Genomic DNA, 18,029 nt, shown 5'->3' with positions numbered 1-18,029 from the left:
CCTTCCTAGCAGCTCAGGGAATCAGGCATGCCCGGGTCGCACCATTCCATCTGGCCTCCAATGGTCAGGTGGAGAGAATGGTGTGATCTGCAAAAGAGGCCCTCTCTAGGATGGGCCCGGAAGATTGGCAAACATGAGTTGACCACTATTTGCTAATTCAGTACATCACACCCAGTGCCACAACAGGGAGAAGCTCCTTCGAGCTTCTCATGGGTTGCCGGCTAAGGTCTCACTTAGACCGGCTACATCCCAATTATTCTGCCTCATCGCCCCCAGACTCCACAAGCAAGATTCGGACATTTAGCGTAGGGGATTCGGTATACACCCACAACTACACCAGGGGAACTCTGTGGATTCCTGCCACAGTAATAGGCATCACTGTCCCTCACTCATACCTCTTAGAGCTCGAGGACAGTAGAAATTGGAGAAGGCATATTGACTAACTCTGTGGCCACCTCTTCAACTCCACTGTTAGACAACCAGAGGTAACTCCTTCATGAGTTAGCCAAAGCCCTACCCAAACGGAGCAAACACTCACTCCTTCCTTGGCCGGCTCAAGCTCGAGGGTACTGGGAAACTTATCTGGTTATGTTGCAGGCCCGCAGCAAGCTCCGGGAGAACCGGCTCTAGAAGCTCCAGCCGCGGCCTGTGAAAGGTTCCAGGAGCTTCCACCAAGCGGAGCTGCAGAGCAAACAGGTCTGTCCAACCTGTCCAAGGAAACCCCTCCTACTGAACTGCACAGGTCAGGCAGAGCTACCCAAAAGCCCGCTTACCTGCGTGACTACATTACAAATAGGATTGTTCCAACCAAGAGGGGAGGGGTGTTAGATATTAGTTCTAACTACAGTGGTTTCCACCAAGGTCCTCTGTTCCGGCGGGAACAGAGGTTTAATCCTATTGGTCAAAGGGTCTGACAGCTCCCTATAAAAGGGCTGCTTTCAGATTCAACCTTTGCTGGATTGTTCTCACTTGTTGTTAATAAAGAGCTGTTGTTACCATTAAGCCTGTGTGTGCCTATCCATTACCCAATCTAACAATAATCAATTTGTAATATGAGTTCCTGCTGTAGTATTTTACAATACCTTAATTCAGAGACAGTTAATAAGGCACTTTCCAAGATAATGTTATTTTTACTATATTGTAGACAAATATGCAAGCCAAAGAACCTTCATCTGCATTAGTCTTAAGAGTAAAATTCTACATGTCTTATAGTATGCTGTTTTAGTAATAGTCCAGATCACCAAAAGATGTGTCTATATAATCCAATAAAGACATTAAGCATTCTAAAGTTCATTTGTATGTTAGCTCTCCTATCTAGGTTATATGCAACACTATGCTAAATAGTCCTCTGCCAATGAAATTCAATTTGTCCTTTTTTTCCTCTGTCCAATATTACAATCCACTCTGGAGTGTTCTCAAATTTCTGGAATATATTTGGGGTGCTGCGGAGGTAAAAATGATGTAGATTACTTCTATTTCTTTCATGGCAAGACATTTAGACTTAACCTTTCATGTGCAATATTCTGTTCTATTGAAGGAGAGTAATATGTATTCAATCACAATAATGCAGGCAGACCTATTTCTACCTGAGCATTATTTTATCATCTTTGCTTTTCAATTTATGTTTAGTGAAATGATTTACATAAAAACAACATTTTATAGATTTCTGATTCATGATGGGAACTTTGTGATATGGAAGAGGAGATGAGGAGATGGCTGTGCAAAATAGTGGGAAATGAATTATTTAAAACAAACAAACAAACAAAGCTATACATGTGAATTGTTTTCTACAAGTTGTAAGGATAATAGTTACATTGAAACATTGCAGCGATACAGATCTCTTGTGCAAAAAAAAAACCACCTTACATTTTTTGACTAGATTGTGTTCCTGTATATTTTTAATAAGAATTCTAGACTTTGATGCTCCCATCTTCATTATCTCAGTCTTACACAAACCAAACATCATCCAAGCTTATAAATTTCAGTTCTTTAATTGTCAGCTATGATTACGATGGTAGAGAATACTGGGAGCTGTTGAGAGCATGTATTTGAAGAGAGCATAGCTTGAGCTAAATTTAAACATGCTACTTTAAATACTTTATAATTATTGATGACAGAAATCAATGTTTCTACCCCATTTATTTCACCAGCCCTGAAAGAAACTGTACATACTTATTTTATTCAAATGCAAAAGATCCACGATATATTAATGTTTCATTTGGCTGAAACTCAAGGAGCTGCCCGCCCCCCTCACTTTCCCAGTTCTACTCCTGTCCTTTCTTAATCAGTGCCACTTTTTCAAGTATTTATTATACTTTATGGTTATATCTGTGAAAACTTGCCTTTTAAAGAACGGCCTGGGAAAGGTTCTAGAAAACTGTGGCCTGAGGTTGAGGGTTGGATGTTTTGTTCTCGGTAGTCTTTTTTCTTTCCTTCTTTCTCATTTTCTGTTGCTATCCTTTTGTATTCTTGACTCATTTTATTATATTGCTGCAATTAACCTGTGTACTGCAGGTTTACAAAAAATTGCAAATCCTGTTACGTTAAGGCAGCCTGTTAATATGACTACTGATGCCCAATCCAATGGCCTCTCAGCTCCTGCTTGAGGAACAGCTGGCAAATGTGGTCAAGAAAGCATTTGCGCAACTTCAGTTACTGTGCTGGTTGTGACTGTTCTTGATCAGGAAGCTCTCCTTATGCCATTGCTGCTTTTGTCACCTGATGGGTGGGTGATTGCAATGTGCTACTGTTAGCCTACAACTGAAGAACATTTGGAAGCTATGGCTGATGCAGAATATGGCAAATAGATGGTTTTTTAAAAAAATTCTCAGTCTAAAGCTGGGTTAAAGTGATTGGCCGGAAGTTACTCAGCCTATTAAGAGAGCACTAGAACCTGAGTCCCCAATTGCTAATCCAGCCTTAACCGCTACTCCACATAAAAACAGCCCAGATGTCCCAGTGAATGGATGATACAAATAGCTGTACAGTATAGCTGCTTATGTGCTTTGATGGTGATGTGTCCCCTGTTACTAAGTTTTTCTCCTAAAGAATGTATGTACATGGCTAGGGGGAGTTCCATTTTTTTTAGGACTTTTTCCACTGAATTGAAATAATTGCAATTCAGAAGCTACAGCTGTAGTTATTTAGGGTGAAATTAATTTTACCACAAGCTGTATTTAACCTTTAGATAGTTTTGTTTGGCAAAGCTGGAGATATATTCTACAGATGAGATGGAAGCTATAGGAAGAAATTATCTGACATTTATGAGTGTTCTACATTACAAAGTTATATGTTTTAATATAAGATATAATAGTTATAAAAATGAGCTACAATAGGCAGATAAATAGATTCATGTTGTCAGCCTATTAAAAGCTGTGGCAAGTCCTGGTTTCAAATGGATGGTTCTATTTTGTTGGCATTACTATAGAGAAAGATGCTCCAACATAATTTTCATTTAGTCAACTCTTGAGATCGGATGTATTCCCCCCCCCCAAACGATAACATTTATAAAATTTGGAACTGATTTTGCTATGGAGAGAGACTATTTTTGTTTACTTTAACTCCTAAGTTGACATCACAAATATATACTGATGGGAATCACAATACACTAGGCCATATTTTATAGATTTGAACTTACACATTAGCTTAAAGTTTCTTGACCTCCTATATTTGTCCATCCCATTGCAATGTGAAGATAGCAGTAGCAGTAGACTTATATACCGCTTCATAGGCCTTTCAGGCCTCTCTAAGCGGTTTACAGAGAGTCAGCATATTGCCCCCAACAATCTGGGTCCTCATTTTACCCACCTCGGAAGGATGGAAGGCTGAGTCAACCCTGAGCTGGTGAGATTTGAACCGCTGACCTGCTGATCTAGCAGTAGCCTGCAGTGCTGCATTTAACCACTGCGCCACCTTGGCTCTAAGATGATGCAGAAGATGTACTATCAGAATATATGACCTAGCCAAGGGACAGATTTAGTATGCTTAACCTATTTATGAGGGGAACCTTTGGAACTAAGGAAGCTTATAGTAGAAAACTGAAAAAAAGAAAAAAGAAAAGAAAAAAAACGTATTTCCAAAATGTCAAAGAGGAAAAAAATCCAAGTGGCTTTCAGAACAACTTATCATGATAATCAAAGATACATGGAGAATGAAAGCCTTGGGCAACAAGAAAGACATATAACAAATCAGTGCAGACTTTCCACATCAAGCAAGAAAAAACAAGAAAAGATAACATGATCAAGAATGTCACTAAACAGAGCAATCTAACAAGAAAGAAAGAAAGAAAGAAAGAAAGAAAGAAAAAAACCATGACTGATATTTTTGAGAAGTTCAGAAAAATCACCAAAAAACTCTGCTAAGTGTCCAAGTGTAATCATAGAAGAAATATAATAAAGGAAAGTTACATTAAAGGAAAATATAAAAAATAATGAGATGCTAGAATGACAGAAATGTTGGCACAGATGGGATGTATACAGGGATCACATCCTATAGAACATTATTTATAACTATCAGTTGACAAGTTAAAAATAGATTGCCACCAGATGCTGACAAAATATGGCCTCATCACCTTCCAAATCGGCTACTGTAATTTACTGTATATGAATTGCCCCTGGAAATCACCCAGAAACTTCTGGTAGTGTAGAATGCAGAATTCCTAATATCCAATATTAGAGCAGCTTCATTTTACACTAGCAGAAGTTTCTGGGTGATTTCCAGGGGCAGTTCATAAACAGTAAATTCCAGTAGCCGATTTGGACGGTAATGAGACCATATTACAGTAGGAATATCCAATATTATCATTTAATAGACATATTTTAGAAAACTATCTTGATAAACCATTTGTGCCCAGGAATAATTAAATGGCTAGTAATATCTTATGAAGTTCTACAGAGTTTAGGACTGGATATCTGTGGATTACTTACTGCAAGAAAAAAATTGTAATATGTTGGCATAGAAACAATCCTGAGAGTTTCCATGTCGCACAAGTTATTGCTGGGGCATCTTAGAAGCATTTTCTGCTGAAGCTCCTCTCTTGTAGAATCTGTTCCCTCCCCTCCAGAAATAATGAAATGAAATCACTGTAATGCAATCATGTACGCTGATTGTTAACGTTTGAAAAAATAGTGAAAATATGACTATTTAAGCAGTTACAGAGGGATTGAGATGGAGTGAATATATGTGTTTAGGATATATGTGGCTGTTTCTGTTGCTTTGGTGGTTCTCTTTAAATTATGATACTTATATATTAACATTAAATTTATTGAACCCTGCTTTTTGCAGATCAATGTGTTAGATTCATGTTTTTATTGAAATGATATAAAGGCACGTATTAAATAAACTGCCCACTGAAGTGTATAAAGTTGCAGGAGAAAAATCAATTAAAGTAGTTACAGCTTCATGTCAGCAAATATGGAACAAGACTGTGTTGAAAAGATCAGCATATACATTTATCTGTATTAAAGAAGGTTGAAGTTTGATTAAAGAAAGGGCATGTTCTTGAACCATTGCTTACAATCTCACAAAGAAGGTCAGTGCCATACATGGAGAGACCATACCAGTTAAAAAGGCAGATGGACGTAATAAAATAAAATGAGCAAGAAAAAGAACAATATACAATCTAATATAATGCAAAAGAATACATTCATCTGAAAATATCTTAAATTTAAAATAATATATTGAATAACTTTCTCCCTAGATGGAGCATTTACAGGATACAGTTCAAATGTGTTTGAAAGAATTGATCTTGCTGCTTCCCTAACAATGTGATCTTTTACTCACGCTGTTACTTAATGCAAGGGAAACTAATAATTTTGAAATATTATTTTTTGTCGAGTAGGACACATTAAAATGTGTTGAAGGTTTTGAGATTGATGTTAAAGCTCATCCCAATATAGAAATCCTTAATTCTTCATGCCACTGTGTTCGATTCCTGACTTAAACCTACATTTCCCATAGGTTGTTTTAAATTAAATCTGAGATTTTGGTAATCATATAGCATCAGCTTAGCATGAAAAAAAAAAGGAATCAAAATGCTATCTCTTATAAATAATCTATGCCAGTGAGAGGAACCATTTGAAGTCTGTTATATTTTGATTCCAATACAACCCAAAGTATTATAGACAAGATCCCAGGACAGAAAATCTCCAGTAAGTGAAGTTGTTCATAATTTGGAATTAACCAATAAATATGCAAGATGATGTAATTCAAGATCTGGAAAACAAAATCTTACCCAACCTATTTAATAGAGTGTTGAAACAATGGATGGAAACTAATTAAGGGGAGAAGCAACCTAGAAATAAGGAGAAATTTCTTAACAGTGAGAACAATTAACTGGTGGAACAGTTTGCCTTCAGGGTGCTTCATCATTGGAGATTTTTAAGAAGAGACTGGATAGCCACTTGTGTGAAAAGGTGTAGGGTCTCCTGTTTAAGCAGAGTGTTGGACTAGAAGACCTCCAAGGTTATCTCTGTTATATCTGCATTTTTTTTTCAAAAGTATCTTTAAAATCTCCACAAAATATCATACATTGCATTAAAGTTTTGAAAATAATCTGCAGTTCTGGGTATAGGAATTCCATTGCAAATACTGTATATAACATTCTAGGAAACACATTCATTTTAAGAGGGTTAACCTTGCTTAAAGGGTAAAATTTAAAGACTACTATTTAAATACATCTATCAAGATGCAAAGAGGTTTCCTAATATATTTTGTTCACATTTAAATTAATTATCTGTGAAATAAAAACCTCAAGATAGTTAATATATTCATTGCAGATAAGGAACTTATAATTGATTTATGAATTAACGGAGGGATTTTACCTATTGGTAACAATTCCAACTTTGAATATTTACAGAAAATTAATATCCTGCTATTCTTCTTCACACATTTGAATGAGTTTAGGCTGAAAGAAATAGCCTATTATTTGGCCCAAGCTGACCCAAGTATTCTCTGGGGTTGAGTGGGGACTTGAACCTGAATCTTACCAATATGCTATAATAACTTTTTAATCTTCTCTTTCAAAAAGTTGTTTGTTGCTTGATTTTTCAAAATGGCATAATCATTTGGACATAATGCTGGCATTCCCCGTTCATGACTCCATTGAGCAGGAGCAAAGAGAACCCCATAATTTGGTTTCTGGAGGATGACAGGATCTGTCAATGGGTTGTGCTATGCATACGCTTCCTCTTTCAGCTGCCTTGGGTATGTGAAGCAGCAATCGGTAAGAAAAATAGTGAAGTATTATTGGCTAGTGTAGGCTAGTCTAGAAGATCTCAGAATTGCAAAATAGCAAGCAGTTCTACTGAAGTGGGAGAAAGCATTTGTTTATGGAAACACCACCCATTCTTCCATCATCTAAGTGCAATTAACCTGCACGTGTTGGGACTCATGTGTACTCTCTTGTACACCTAAAGCAAGAAATTAGGCTTTTTCAAAAATAATTTGTTGCAGTGTTAAAAATAGTAAGAACAAGGTTTGTTGTACATTATGGCTGAAATCAACGGAGCTACAATTGCAGTTAGATTGAAATGCCACAAATATCTTTTTCCAGCATAAGTTAAAAGCTATACCAGTTGATTGATCCCAGGGAATATAAACTCTGCATTCAGAAAGGAAAGGAAGTGGGAACAAAGAAGAACAAGAGGAAAAGAGTTGGTTTTACTCATACTGGATGTGTAAGAGAAGAAAGAGAAGGAACCAATGCAGATAAAACCAGTGGGCAATGTGTGCCTTAACAAACAAACCATAAACAAAACCTCCCTGCCCTTAACTTCGCTGTTATGACATTTTAGCCCCCAAGAGTACAAATCAGGAATTAGACAGTTCTAATGTTCTTCTACGTATCCTTTTTGCATAATGTTATATAATAGGTAATGAAAACTATTGGGAAAACTTTGATTTTTAAAGTAAGGTGTATTGCATTAAATTATATACCTTCTTCATGGAAGTTAACATATTCTGCACAAAGATTATTCATGCTTTAAGAATAGCAATAATAATAATTGTTAGGAGATGGAAAAATAGCATAGCTCCAGATATAAAGGATTTGATTTTAGAGATTTGCGACCCAGCAGTTTTTGAGAAAATTATATTTTCTGACAATCAGAAAATGTCACATTATCTTTCCATTTAGAAAAAAAAATCATTGGACAGGCTGGGTGAAATCTTGAAAGCTGTTTCATTTTTTGAAGATTTGTAAATTGGGGGCACTTGGGATATATTTTAATTACAGGATTTTTTGCCTTTGGGAATAATTTATTAGTGTTATTGTATTTTTTTTCCTTTTTTGAGTAGTGCATTGCTCATTTTTATTTTTAAAAAAATATTTGTTTGAAAACAAACTGCCTTATATAACTAATGAAATATATTTTAAAAAAAGAAGGAAAAAAGAAATCAGAAACTGAAAAAGAAGAACAGTTGGATTAAGAAAATAAGTTTTTAAGGAAAGGATTTGGAGTTGGTTAAAAGAAGGAAATCCTTTTAGAAAATGAGGTTTTCTGGAATTGCAGAAAACCATATCACCCTCATCAAAAGAGAAGCTTAAGTTGATGATACATGTGTAGTTTCCAGGAAGTGAGTATTGTTCTATCCAATGGAACCTCTAGCTGAAGAAATTTATGGATGCTCTGGTTATAAGATGGCCAGTTCCAACTCTATAATACCCATTTCATTTTAATCTACATGATTGGAAGGTTACCAAAAAAAAAAAAAATGAAATATGGCATTGAACCACTGGCTGCTGCTTCCAGTTCTCCAAGCCATAACATTTCTTCAGTGGCAGAAAGGCTCTAGTGTTGAATCCAGCACAAAAGAGAAATAATTAAAACATTAAAAAAATTATTTTCAACATCATGGTGGGATAGGGGTGATTAGATAGGGATTTCGAATGCAAAAACATGAGTAGTGGGTATAGTCATATTTCAGCTTCAGTAAGAATGGGAAAAGACAGGGAGGATAAATCAGTAGCAACAGTTAATTTTTTATAACACCCTTTTCAACCATTACAGTTAGCTTACAGCTATTTTCATTCAAAGATCCTAGAAGATTGACTCCCTGTTACATTCCCATCTCCCCTTGACTTGGGATGAGATCCAGCTCTATTTTGAAATAATTGGGAACCTTTCCAACACCTTCAAAAGAGTTTTAAAAAACCATAGCAAATTATCAAACACTTTTCTTTTTCTAGGCTTTCATTATTTTCAGAATAGACCATAGTCATAAGTGTTTTTCACTGGACCTAAGAATTTTTCTTTTATAACTTGAATAACAACACACTAGAAATAACCACTGTTTGGTGTTCCATTTGAAGACTGTGGTTATCCCTGTATCTTTTTAGCTAAATTCAGAAAGCCCAGTTTTTTTCCCCCCTTTGGTTAGTTTTATTAAAACAATTTTTTTTCAGTAAAAAGCATTGTAAATGGAGAATAATTTGAGACAGACAGTGCGAGTCAAATGAAGCATTAAAAACTCTCTCCCTTCTGTTTCTCTGCTTCAATTCACCCTATCTGAAATGGAAAGTACCCATTGCTGGCTCAGTTTAAAGTCTAACTAGCTCGCATCGAAATCATGCAGAACTCTAAGTTCTGGTACTGATTGCTAGGCTCAGAAAAGATTCATTTTTTCCCAAGATGAATATATTTTGGGGGGAATCACCTTAGACTAGCAATAACAGGTTAGATCTCATTGTGACAGTCTTTAGAATTACATCACAACCTAATTGAATTTTAAGAAACCCCTTCCGTTCTCTAATATCCTCATAGGGAGATTTGATTAGACCATGCCAATTTTATTGGATGGCTAATTAAGAGATTCTACCATCACAGTGCTTTTTCAGCATCTTTCTTACGGCTGTTGGTCCTGGGAGCAATAAAGCAAAACAGAAACAATATATTACAGTCATGGTTGGCAATGATATATTGGCATCTTTCTTTAATGTTTAGACATATGGATAAAATGGATATTGAAGTCTATACTATCTTGAGTTTTCAGTTTATATAATAGCATATTGAATTATTGGTCCATTATTATGGCCTTCCTAACCAGATTGTAACTATGATATGTCTGCTTATTTTTTTTCTCTTCCAAGAGGGTTATGGGGAAAGGATTGTATACATACTACTGACCTTTATTTGTAGGATAGTCCTCTGAATCGTCAAATTGAGTTGTAAATTTAGAGGACTATACATGTAATCCTTGGCTTAGAACTATTCATCTAAGGAATATTTGAAATTACAAGAGCAGTGAAGATTTATGATTGTTTTTCACACTTATGACTGTTGCATCATCCCCATGGTTACTTGATCAAAATTCAGGTACATGGCAACTGGCATACATTTATGATGGTAGTGCTATTCTGGGATCCCATAATCATCATTTGCAACCTTTCCATCCCATTTCTGAAAAATCACAATCAATGGGGGAAGCCAGATTCATTTAACGACCATGTGATTCACAGTGTTTAACAACTGTGGTAAATGAGGTCATAAAATTAAGTGCAACTCCTTAACAACTGCATCACTTAGCAATGGAAATTTTGGGCTTAATTATGATCATGTGTACCTGTAAAAAGCTTTGAAGGTTCCTTCTAAGGTTCTTTTGAAATGGAATTTCTTCTGAGAAGAAATGTGTATAGTATGCAGAAGATCACATAGTTTGCTGATGATTTCATGGATTTAAGCTTAACTGATTAAATATTGATGTGGATGAACTATGGACATCTACAGATGCATCAGACTATTGGTCTCTCTGGTTCTGTGTGATGTACCTGTGCAGTTGCATAGTAACAGCTCTCCAGAGGCAGGGTTTTTACAAGTCTTTTCATAAGTCTAGGTGAACAGTTCAGAGATTGCACATGTAAAGCATCTAATACAGAGTTATCACCTCCTTTTAGTATCTTTAATAAAAATAAATGTGTTTTCTGCTGGAACAAGAGAATATGTTGCTTGAATTTAAAGAAAGTTAATGATAGGCATTCACTGTCCCAATTTCCTGCTTCATCAGAGCGTGTAACTGCAGTGAAGACTGACATCTTTGTTACCAGCTTTGGTCCTGTTTCAGATCATGATATGGTAAGTAATGCTCTACTGCCTTCCGGTATGTTAAGAATTGTTTAGCCTTCAGGAACAGTGTGGAATTCTGAATGTACCTATCGCTGCTCGCGTCCAAAAATCTTCCTACATCTCCAGTAGTTTTACAGCCTTGCAATTGACAGTTTCTGAGTGCACTGAGGCATTCATCTTGAATGCAATCCACAGTTTAATGATTCAATTCATTTGAAACATTTATAATATTTGGCTCATTCCATGGCCTAGGAGCAGCAAATGGGAGGGAAACATCTCACATGAGAATGGACCGTTTGGAGCCTAAACCATCTTAGGGGAATAAAGATTGGAATAAATACTGTTTTCTTATGATTGTTCAGGCCAATGATCAAAAATGGCAATAAAATAATTCTGCATCATTCCATCTCTCATTTGTTATATTTAAAAAGATTAATCTTCCACTTACATCTTTTGATTCTAAAGAATTCTTTTCCCCCCTGTAAACATTTTGTAATTCTGAGGTCAGGCTGGACTACTCAGGTCTTTAAAAGCTTGGCAATAAATTGTGATACTTTAAAGTGCCAGGTTAGGACTGATTCTGAGGAATTTCATTATATATTATCTGCTGGAACAAAGCCACAAGGAAGCACATTTGAGTCCAAAGGAATTCTCCCACATTCTGGCTGCTAATGAACAAACATTATTATATAAGATTTGTTAGCAAGAAAATAAATAAAAGATTTAAGAAGCAATGTACTCAAACAAGTAATAGAAAAAATAACACCACTTGCCTACCAAAACTGGTAGGGCAAACTACTGGATATAAACCCCACATGCAGTAGCACTAAGGATGTTACCTGGTCAGGTAATGAAACATCTGCAAACAAACAATCAAGCTCAGAGGGCACCAAGGATTCCATAATTCAACCCTGAATTACATATAATATATTCTCTTCTATGGCCCTATTTCCCAAAACTATAGTAGCTCTCCAATTTAAACTGGCATGCCTGTTGTAAATGTGCCTTTTCTCAGTAATCAAATGCCTTATTTTTCATTGATGAAATTTTCTGTCCACTGTGACAGCATAGCCATTATCTTATGTACATCTTTCTGGGAATTTATTATGTTCCTTTAATTGCTGAGAATCTTCCTGATTTAACTCCAAAGCTAAAGGATGATTACAGGTAGACAGAGAATCCTTTAGATCAGGGGTGTCAAAGTCATGGCCCGGGGGCCAAATCCAGCCCATGGGGTACTTAGAACTGGCCCATGGGGCCACCCTAGAAACAGAGAAGGACTGGCCTGAAGTGCTTCTGCCAGAAAAATGGAGCTCAGGAGAGTCGCATGTGGTCCCCCCAAGCTCCATTTTCACAGACCATTGCAAGAGGCCGTGGCAGCTAAAAATTGAGCTGGGGAGCCCATTTTCACTGGCAGAGCTCTTGAGCTGCCACAGGCACCACCAACATGAGTGACAATGAGCTAGCTACATCCACTCTGGCCCACACTGGCCCCTGAGATCAAACACAACCCTGATGTGTCCCTCAATGAAATAGAGTTTGACACCCCTGCTTTAGATTAATTCATATATCTATAGCTACATCTACATCTATCATCATTATTATTTTTCTAGCCATTGTCTATCCACTGCAGGATGAAGGCTTCTTCTACATGTTTCCAACCAATATGATCTTGATTATATCTATCTGTATCTATCTATCTATCTATCTATCTATCTATCTATCTATCTATCTATCTATCTATCTATCTATCTATCTATCTATCTCTATCTCTATCTCTATCTCTATCTCTATCTCTATCTCTATCTCTATCTCTATCTCTATCTCTATCTCTATCTATCTATCTATCTATCTATCTATCTATCTATCTATCTATCTATCTATCTAATCTATATCTATATCTATATATCTATCATCTATCTATCTATCTATCTATCTATCTATCTATCTATCTATCTATCTATCTATCTATCTATCTATCCATCCTCTACCTATCTATCTTATCTCTCTCTCTCTCTCTCTCTCTCTCTCTCTCTCTCTCTCTCTCTCTCTCTCTCTCTCTCTCTATCTATCTATCTATCTATCTATCTATCTATCGGGTCCAATTGGCAAAAGAAAGCTCAGGACTGTATTGGTTGGAAACATGTGGAAGAGGCCTTCATCATGCAGTCCTGCATTTAGCAGATAGATAATGACTAAAATGATTATGAATATGACATCTATCTATCTATCTATCTATCTATCTATCTATCTATCTATCTATCTATCTATCTATCTATCTATCATCTATATCTCTATATAATTTATATCTCTAAATAATCATATATATATATTCAACTTTTGAAATGATTTCAGCCATGCCACTCTTGGGGAAAGGGGGAAGTCAGAAGGTATTGGAATGTGGTGCCTTAACCCCGCTAGAAAAAACATGGAGCAGACTCAGCTTCAGAACCAAGGTCATGGCAATGAACATCTGCTGAGATCAAGGGAAAAGTGGCTACCAGGCTGATTGATTAATGTGATCTGGGATACTTGAGGTTGGGGGAGTTTCTGTTCTTTTAACTGCCCTAAAGCATGGGAATTACTTAGAGCTAGCTTCATCTTTCTATGTGCTGATACTCAATAAAAGGTCTTTTGAGCTTGCTTGAAGCCTCAGAGTCCTGATTCGATTGGGTTCGTTACTTGGAACCATGACATAAACATCTTTATTAATCTAAAGGATCTGGATGTTCTATCTGCCTGTAATAATCTTTTAGCAATGGAATTAAACCCAAGAAATTTGTCAGCATATAAAGGAATACACACACACACACAGACAGACAGACAGACACACACACTTCATGAAGATTATTACATAATATACAATGTAAAGAAAACACAACTTTCTTAGTAGCCCGATTCAGGATGGACTCAAAGGAAGAAGAAAAAGATAAGCTTTCTCAATAACAATATTGTTTTTTCCTACTTTGTAGTTATGCCAAAAAATTTAATGCAGCCTACAATAACAATAAGCTGGGATTTAGGGTGTAATGACAGGGGTTTACAGGAGTAATTGGAATTTTCAAGAGAACATTTGACTTCACAGATATGTAGCTAGAAATATGTCTGTCCCTTCTTTCTTGAGAAATGTCATTTGCAGAAAATTAGTTCTCAATCTTATGAACTCCTCAGAACTTTCTGGAACTCATTAATAGTCACTGTAAAATTATTCACTGTTGTACAGCAAACATTCTTCAGAAAAAGGACCTGGGAACTTTCAGGTGAATATACAATGTGAAATTCAGCAAGCAGATGCCCAGAAATCCTTCATTGGCTGCCCATCTAACACCTTATTTGTAGTCCTGGTTTTAAGACCCTATTATACTGTTGCTATAAGGTTAGTCTATGCATAGTGCTCCCAATCAGCAGCAAGGTACTTTGATGGAGATGCTTTTAGTCTAAAATGCAGTACAGTCAGTGAACTCTGCTGACAGATATGTGATTAAATTACTTTCTGAATCTAAAATGGCTTGAGGAGAAAAGTGGGTATCACCCAAGCCTTAGCAGCAAATGGAGTGCTGCCATTTACATAAATGGCTGCACAAGCCACATTTTACAGTTCACATGACATAAGCAGCCCAGCCATCCTCTTCTCAAGTCAATTTGCATAGATATATGCTCTCAGAGAGAGACAGAGAGACGGAAAGAATTAGCTATTTGTCATACAGTAGGCAAGACCAAGGCTTTCAGTATGGTATTTTCACAGCTTGATGGGGAATATTGGAAACTTGGATTTTTCCATCTTCATATACTGTATGGTGAATTAATATGAAGGCCCTCTGAATTATTTGAAATGCTTCTAGCCATTGTTTCCCCTCCTGGGTTAAGTTGTGTTTATACAAAAACATATCAACAATTTCCATGCTGTTTTATGCTTGTCTATGTCTGCGTTCTCTTCCATTTTTTCCTCCCCAATAGAAGCAAGGAATAGCTGGGGAAAACATGCTGTTTATTTATAATAATTAAATTTTACTCTATATATCAAATAAACAATGATTGAACTCTAAAAATTTACAAAATCAAACCTTTTAACTGGAAATGAAAAATAAACTTCAAGTTTAAAATTATATTTAATAGGATGAGCTTGCTTAGTTTTGCATTAGTTCTGAAATGCGAGTTTTAGATTGGAGACGGTGTCCCTTGGTCATTTAGAATTTCTGCTGGTTCTTTATAGCGACAATTTCAAAAAATCCTGAATTTGTTGCCAGCTGCCTGAGCACCACAGGGACATGTTCAGCCAGTGATCCAGCTTTGCATATGTAAGCCATCAGGCTGTGCTTCAGGACTTACTTTTATTTGGCTTGGACAAGCTGGCTGCTGGCTTGTCAAACTAAGGCTCGAGACAAAAATCAAAAATAAGTCAAAGGAAATCTTCAACATGTAAAAAGAGAAAAAATAAGAAAATGGTTCATTAATGGATGAAAGTGGCAAGAAGATGACAAGCAATAGGGAGAAAGTAGAACTGCTCAACTCTTTTTTTCACCTGTTTTTACACAAAAGGAAAAAACAGTCCAACCTATCAAAAACAGTACCGTAAAAAACAGATTAGGAATTCAAGTTAAAATAGACAAGAAAATGGTAAGTGAGCACCTGTCCACCTTAGATGAGTTCAAATCACCAGGACCAGATGAATTACACCCCAAGGTACCGAATGAACTGGCAGATGTGATCTCAGAACCACTAAACTATATCTTTCAAAGATCCTGGAGCTCTGGGGAACTGCCAGAGGACTGGAAAAGAGCTGATTCCGTTTTCAAAAAAGGAAAAAAATACATCCAAGAAACTACAGACCTATCAGCCTCACCTCAATATCTGGGAAGATTCTGGAAAAGATAATCAAGCAACAAATCAGTGAACACCTAGAGGCAAACAAAGCCATAACCAAAAGCTAACATGGGTTTGTCAAAAACTGATCATGCCAAACAAAACGTATTGCATTCTTTGAAAAAGTGACAACATTAATTGACCATAAGAATGCTGTGGATGTAATTTACTTGGACTTCAATAAAGCATTTGATATAGTAGACCACAACCTACTATTTGATAAGATAGAAAAATATAGGCTAGACAGCATCACCACCAACTGGCTGACCAACTACACTCAACATGTACGGAAGGAAGTATGCAGTGGGGTATATTTTAGGCTCAGTACTCTTCAACATTTTTATCACTGTTTTGGCTGAGGGGGTAGATGGGGAGCCCAACAAATTTAATGGGGAGCTGGCAGGAATGGCCAACACTCCAGAAGATGGGCTTAAGATAAAAAGGATCTTGACAGACTTGAACATTGGCTCTATCTAACAAAATGAAACTCAATGGTAAAAAAAGTAAGGTTCTATATCTAGTCAAGAAAAACCAAATGCATAGGTATAGTATAGATGGTATCTGGCTCAATAGTAGTAACTTTGAGAGAGATCTCACAGAAAATTACAGTGGACAATAGTGTGCTGCAGCTGCCCAAAAAAAGGCAACACAGTTCTAGGCTACATAAACAGAGGGACAGAATCAAGATCAAGTGAATGTTAATACCACCCAATAATGCTTTTGAAAGACCACACTTGGAATACTGCATTCAGTTTTGGTTGCCACGATGGAAAAAAGATATTGAGACTCTAGAAAAAGTGCAGAGAAGACCAACAAAGATGACTAGGGGACTGGAGGCTAAAACATATAATGAACAGTTGGGTATGTCTAGTTTAATGAAAAGAAGGACCAGGGTTGACATGATAGCAATGTTCCAATAACTCAGGGGTTGCCACAAAAAAGGAGGAGGAGTCAAACTATTCTCTAAAGCACCTGAGGGTAGAACAAGAAGCAATGGGTGGAAATTAATCAAGGAGAAGCGACTTAGAACTAAGGAGAAATTTCCTGACCATTACAACAATTAATCAGTGGAACAACTTGCTTCCAGAAATTGTGAATACTCCAACACAGGACATTTTAAAGAAGAGATTGGATAACCATTTCTCTGAAAGGTACACTGGGAACATGTTAAATGTGGAAGCCCTACCAGAATTTGTTCCAGACTATGTTCTCTGTGCAAAGGTGGAGACTATAAAATTCTGCTTTTTTGGGTGTCTATTTCTTCTAACTGAATAACTCTTTTAAATTTCTTGTTTGTTCTAAATGAAGAAGCCCTGTTTAAAGTTGAATCTCCCTCAAATTTGCTTGTGATTCCCTGGAGTTGTAACCTAGAGCTTAAAAATTCTATCTTAAAATAGAATTGGTTTTACAAGCTGTCGATATAAAAGAATATCATTTTATTGTAAAGTAGAAGACATAATTGTGCTAACCAAAATTTGTTGGAGGTTTTAGGAATCCATTTTTCCCAGAAGAAAGGGTTACCCTTATTCATACTTCTGTTCATCTGTTTTATGACTTTGACAAATGACAAAACACAGATGTACAGTATGAACCTCTTAAAGCTCACTATTGTTCAGAAAGCCTTGTGCTCTTCAATGGGGCTATTCATAAATGAAGTATGTTCAAAGCTCATGATTCTCTAATTTTAGGAATATACAATAGATGTATTTTTCCGACAAAGCTGGAAAGATGAAAGGCTGAAGTTCAAAGGACCAATGCAAGTACTCCGACTGAATAATTTAATGGCTAGCAAAATATGGACACCAGATACATTTTTCCACAATGGAAAGAAATCAGTCGCTCACAACATGACTATGCCTAACAAACTTTTGCGGATTACAGAAGATGGGACACTGCTTTACACAATGAGGTAAGAGACAGGGATGTGGTATTTTATTTATGAAAAAAAAATCCTACATACTTTTCAAGATAAATGTTTTTTTGTTTATAAATGTTCTTTTGCTTTAATGATTTATACATTTTTCCACAATTTGCCCTAGATAGTAAAATACGAACCTCTTTAAAGGAATCAATAGAATGTAGCTGTTTTAAGCAATTTTTCTTCTA

General features: G+C 36.4%; 1 protein-coding gene across 2 annotated transcripts in view; it reads left to right on the top strand.

The window, feature by feature from the left end:
• The window catches only part of GABRA1 (gamma-aminobutyric acid type A receptor subunit alpha1), a 51,450-nt gene that overhangs the window by 16,831 nt on the left and 16,590 nt on the right, over window positions 1-18,029 (top strand). For both annotated transcript variants that reach the window (XM_014061346.2, XM_087709678.1), the window contains exons 4-5: window positions 11,002-11,069; window positions 17,612-17,832. In XM_014061346.2, coding sequence (XP_013916821.1) covers window positions 11,002-11,069; window positions 17,612-17,832 — 289 coding nt within the window. The remainder of the gene's footprint in view (window positions 1-11,001; window positions 11,070-17,611; window positions 17,833-18,029) is intronic.

Source organism: Thamnophis sirtalis, unplaced genomic scaffold (assembly GCF_051295495.1).
Source record: "Thamnophis sirtalis isolate CommonGarterSnake01/CBP01778 unplaced genomic scaffold, rThaSir2_p1.2 scaffold_3, whole genome shotgun sequence".
NCBI classification, from domain to species: Eukaryota; Metazoa; Chordata; class Lepidosauria; order Squamata; family Natricidae; genus Thamnophis; species Thamnophis sirtalis.
Note: the sequence above shows the minus strand (reverse complement) of the source record. Positions and strands in the feature narration are given on the sequence as shown.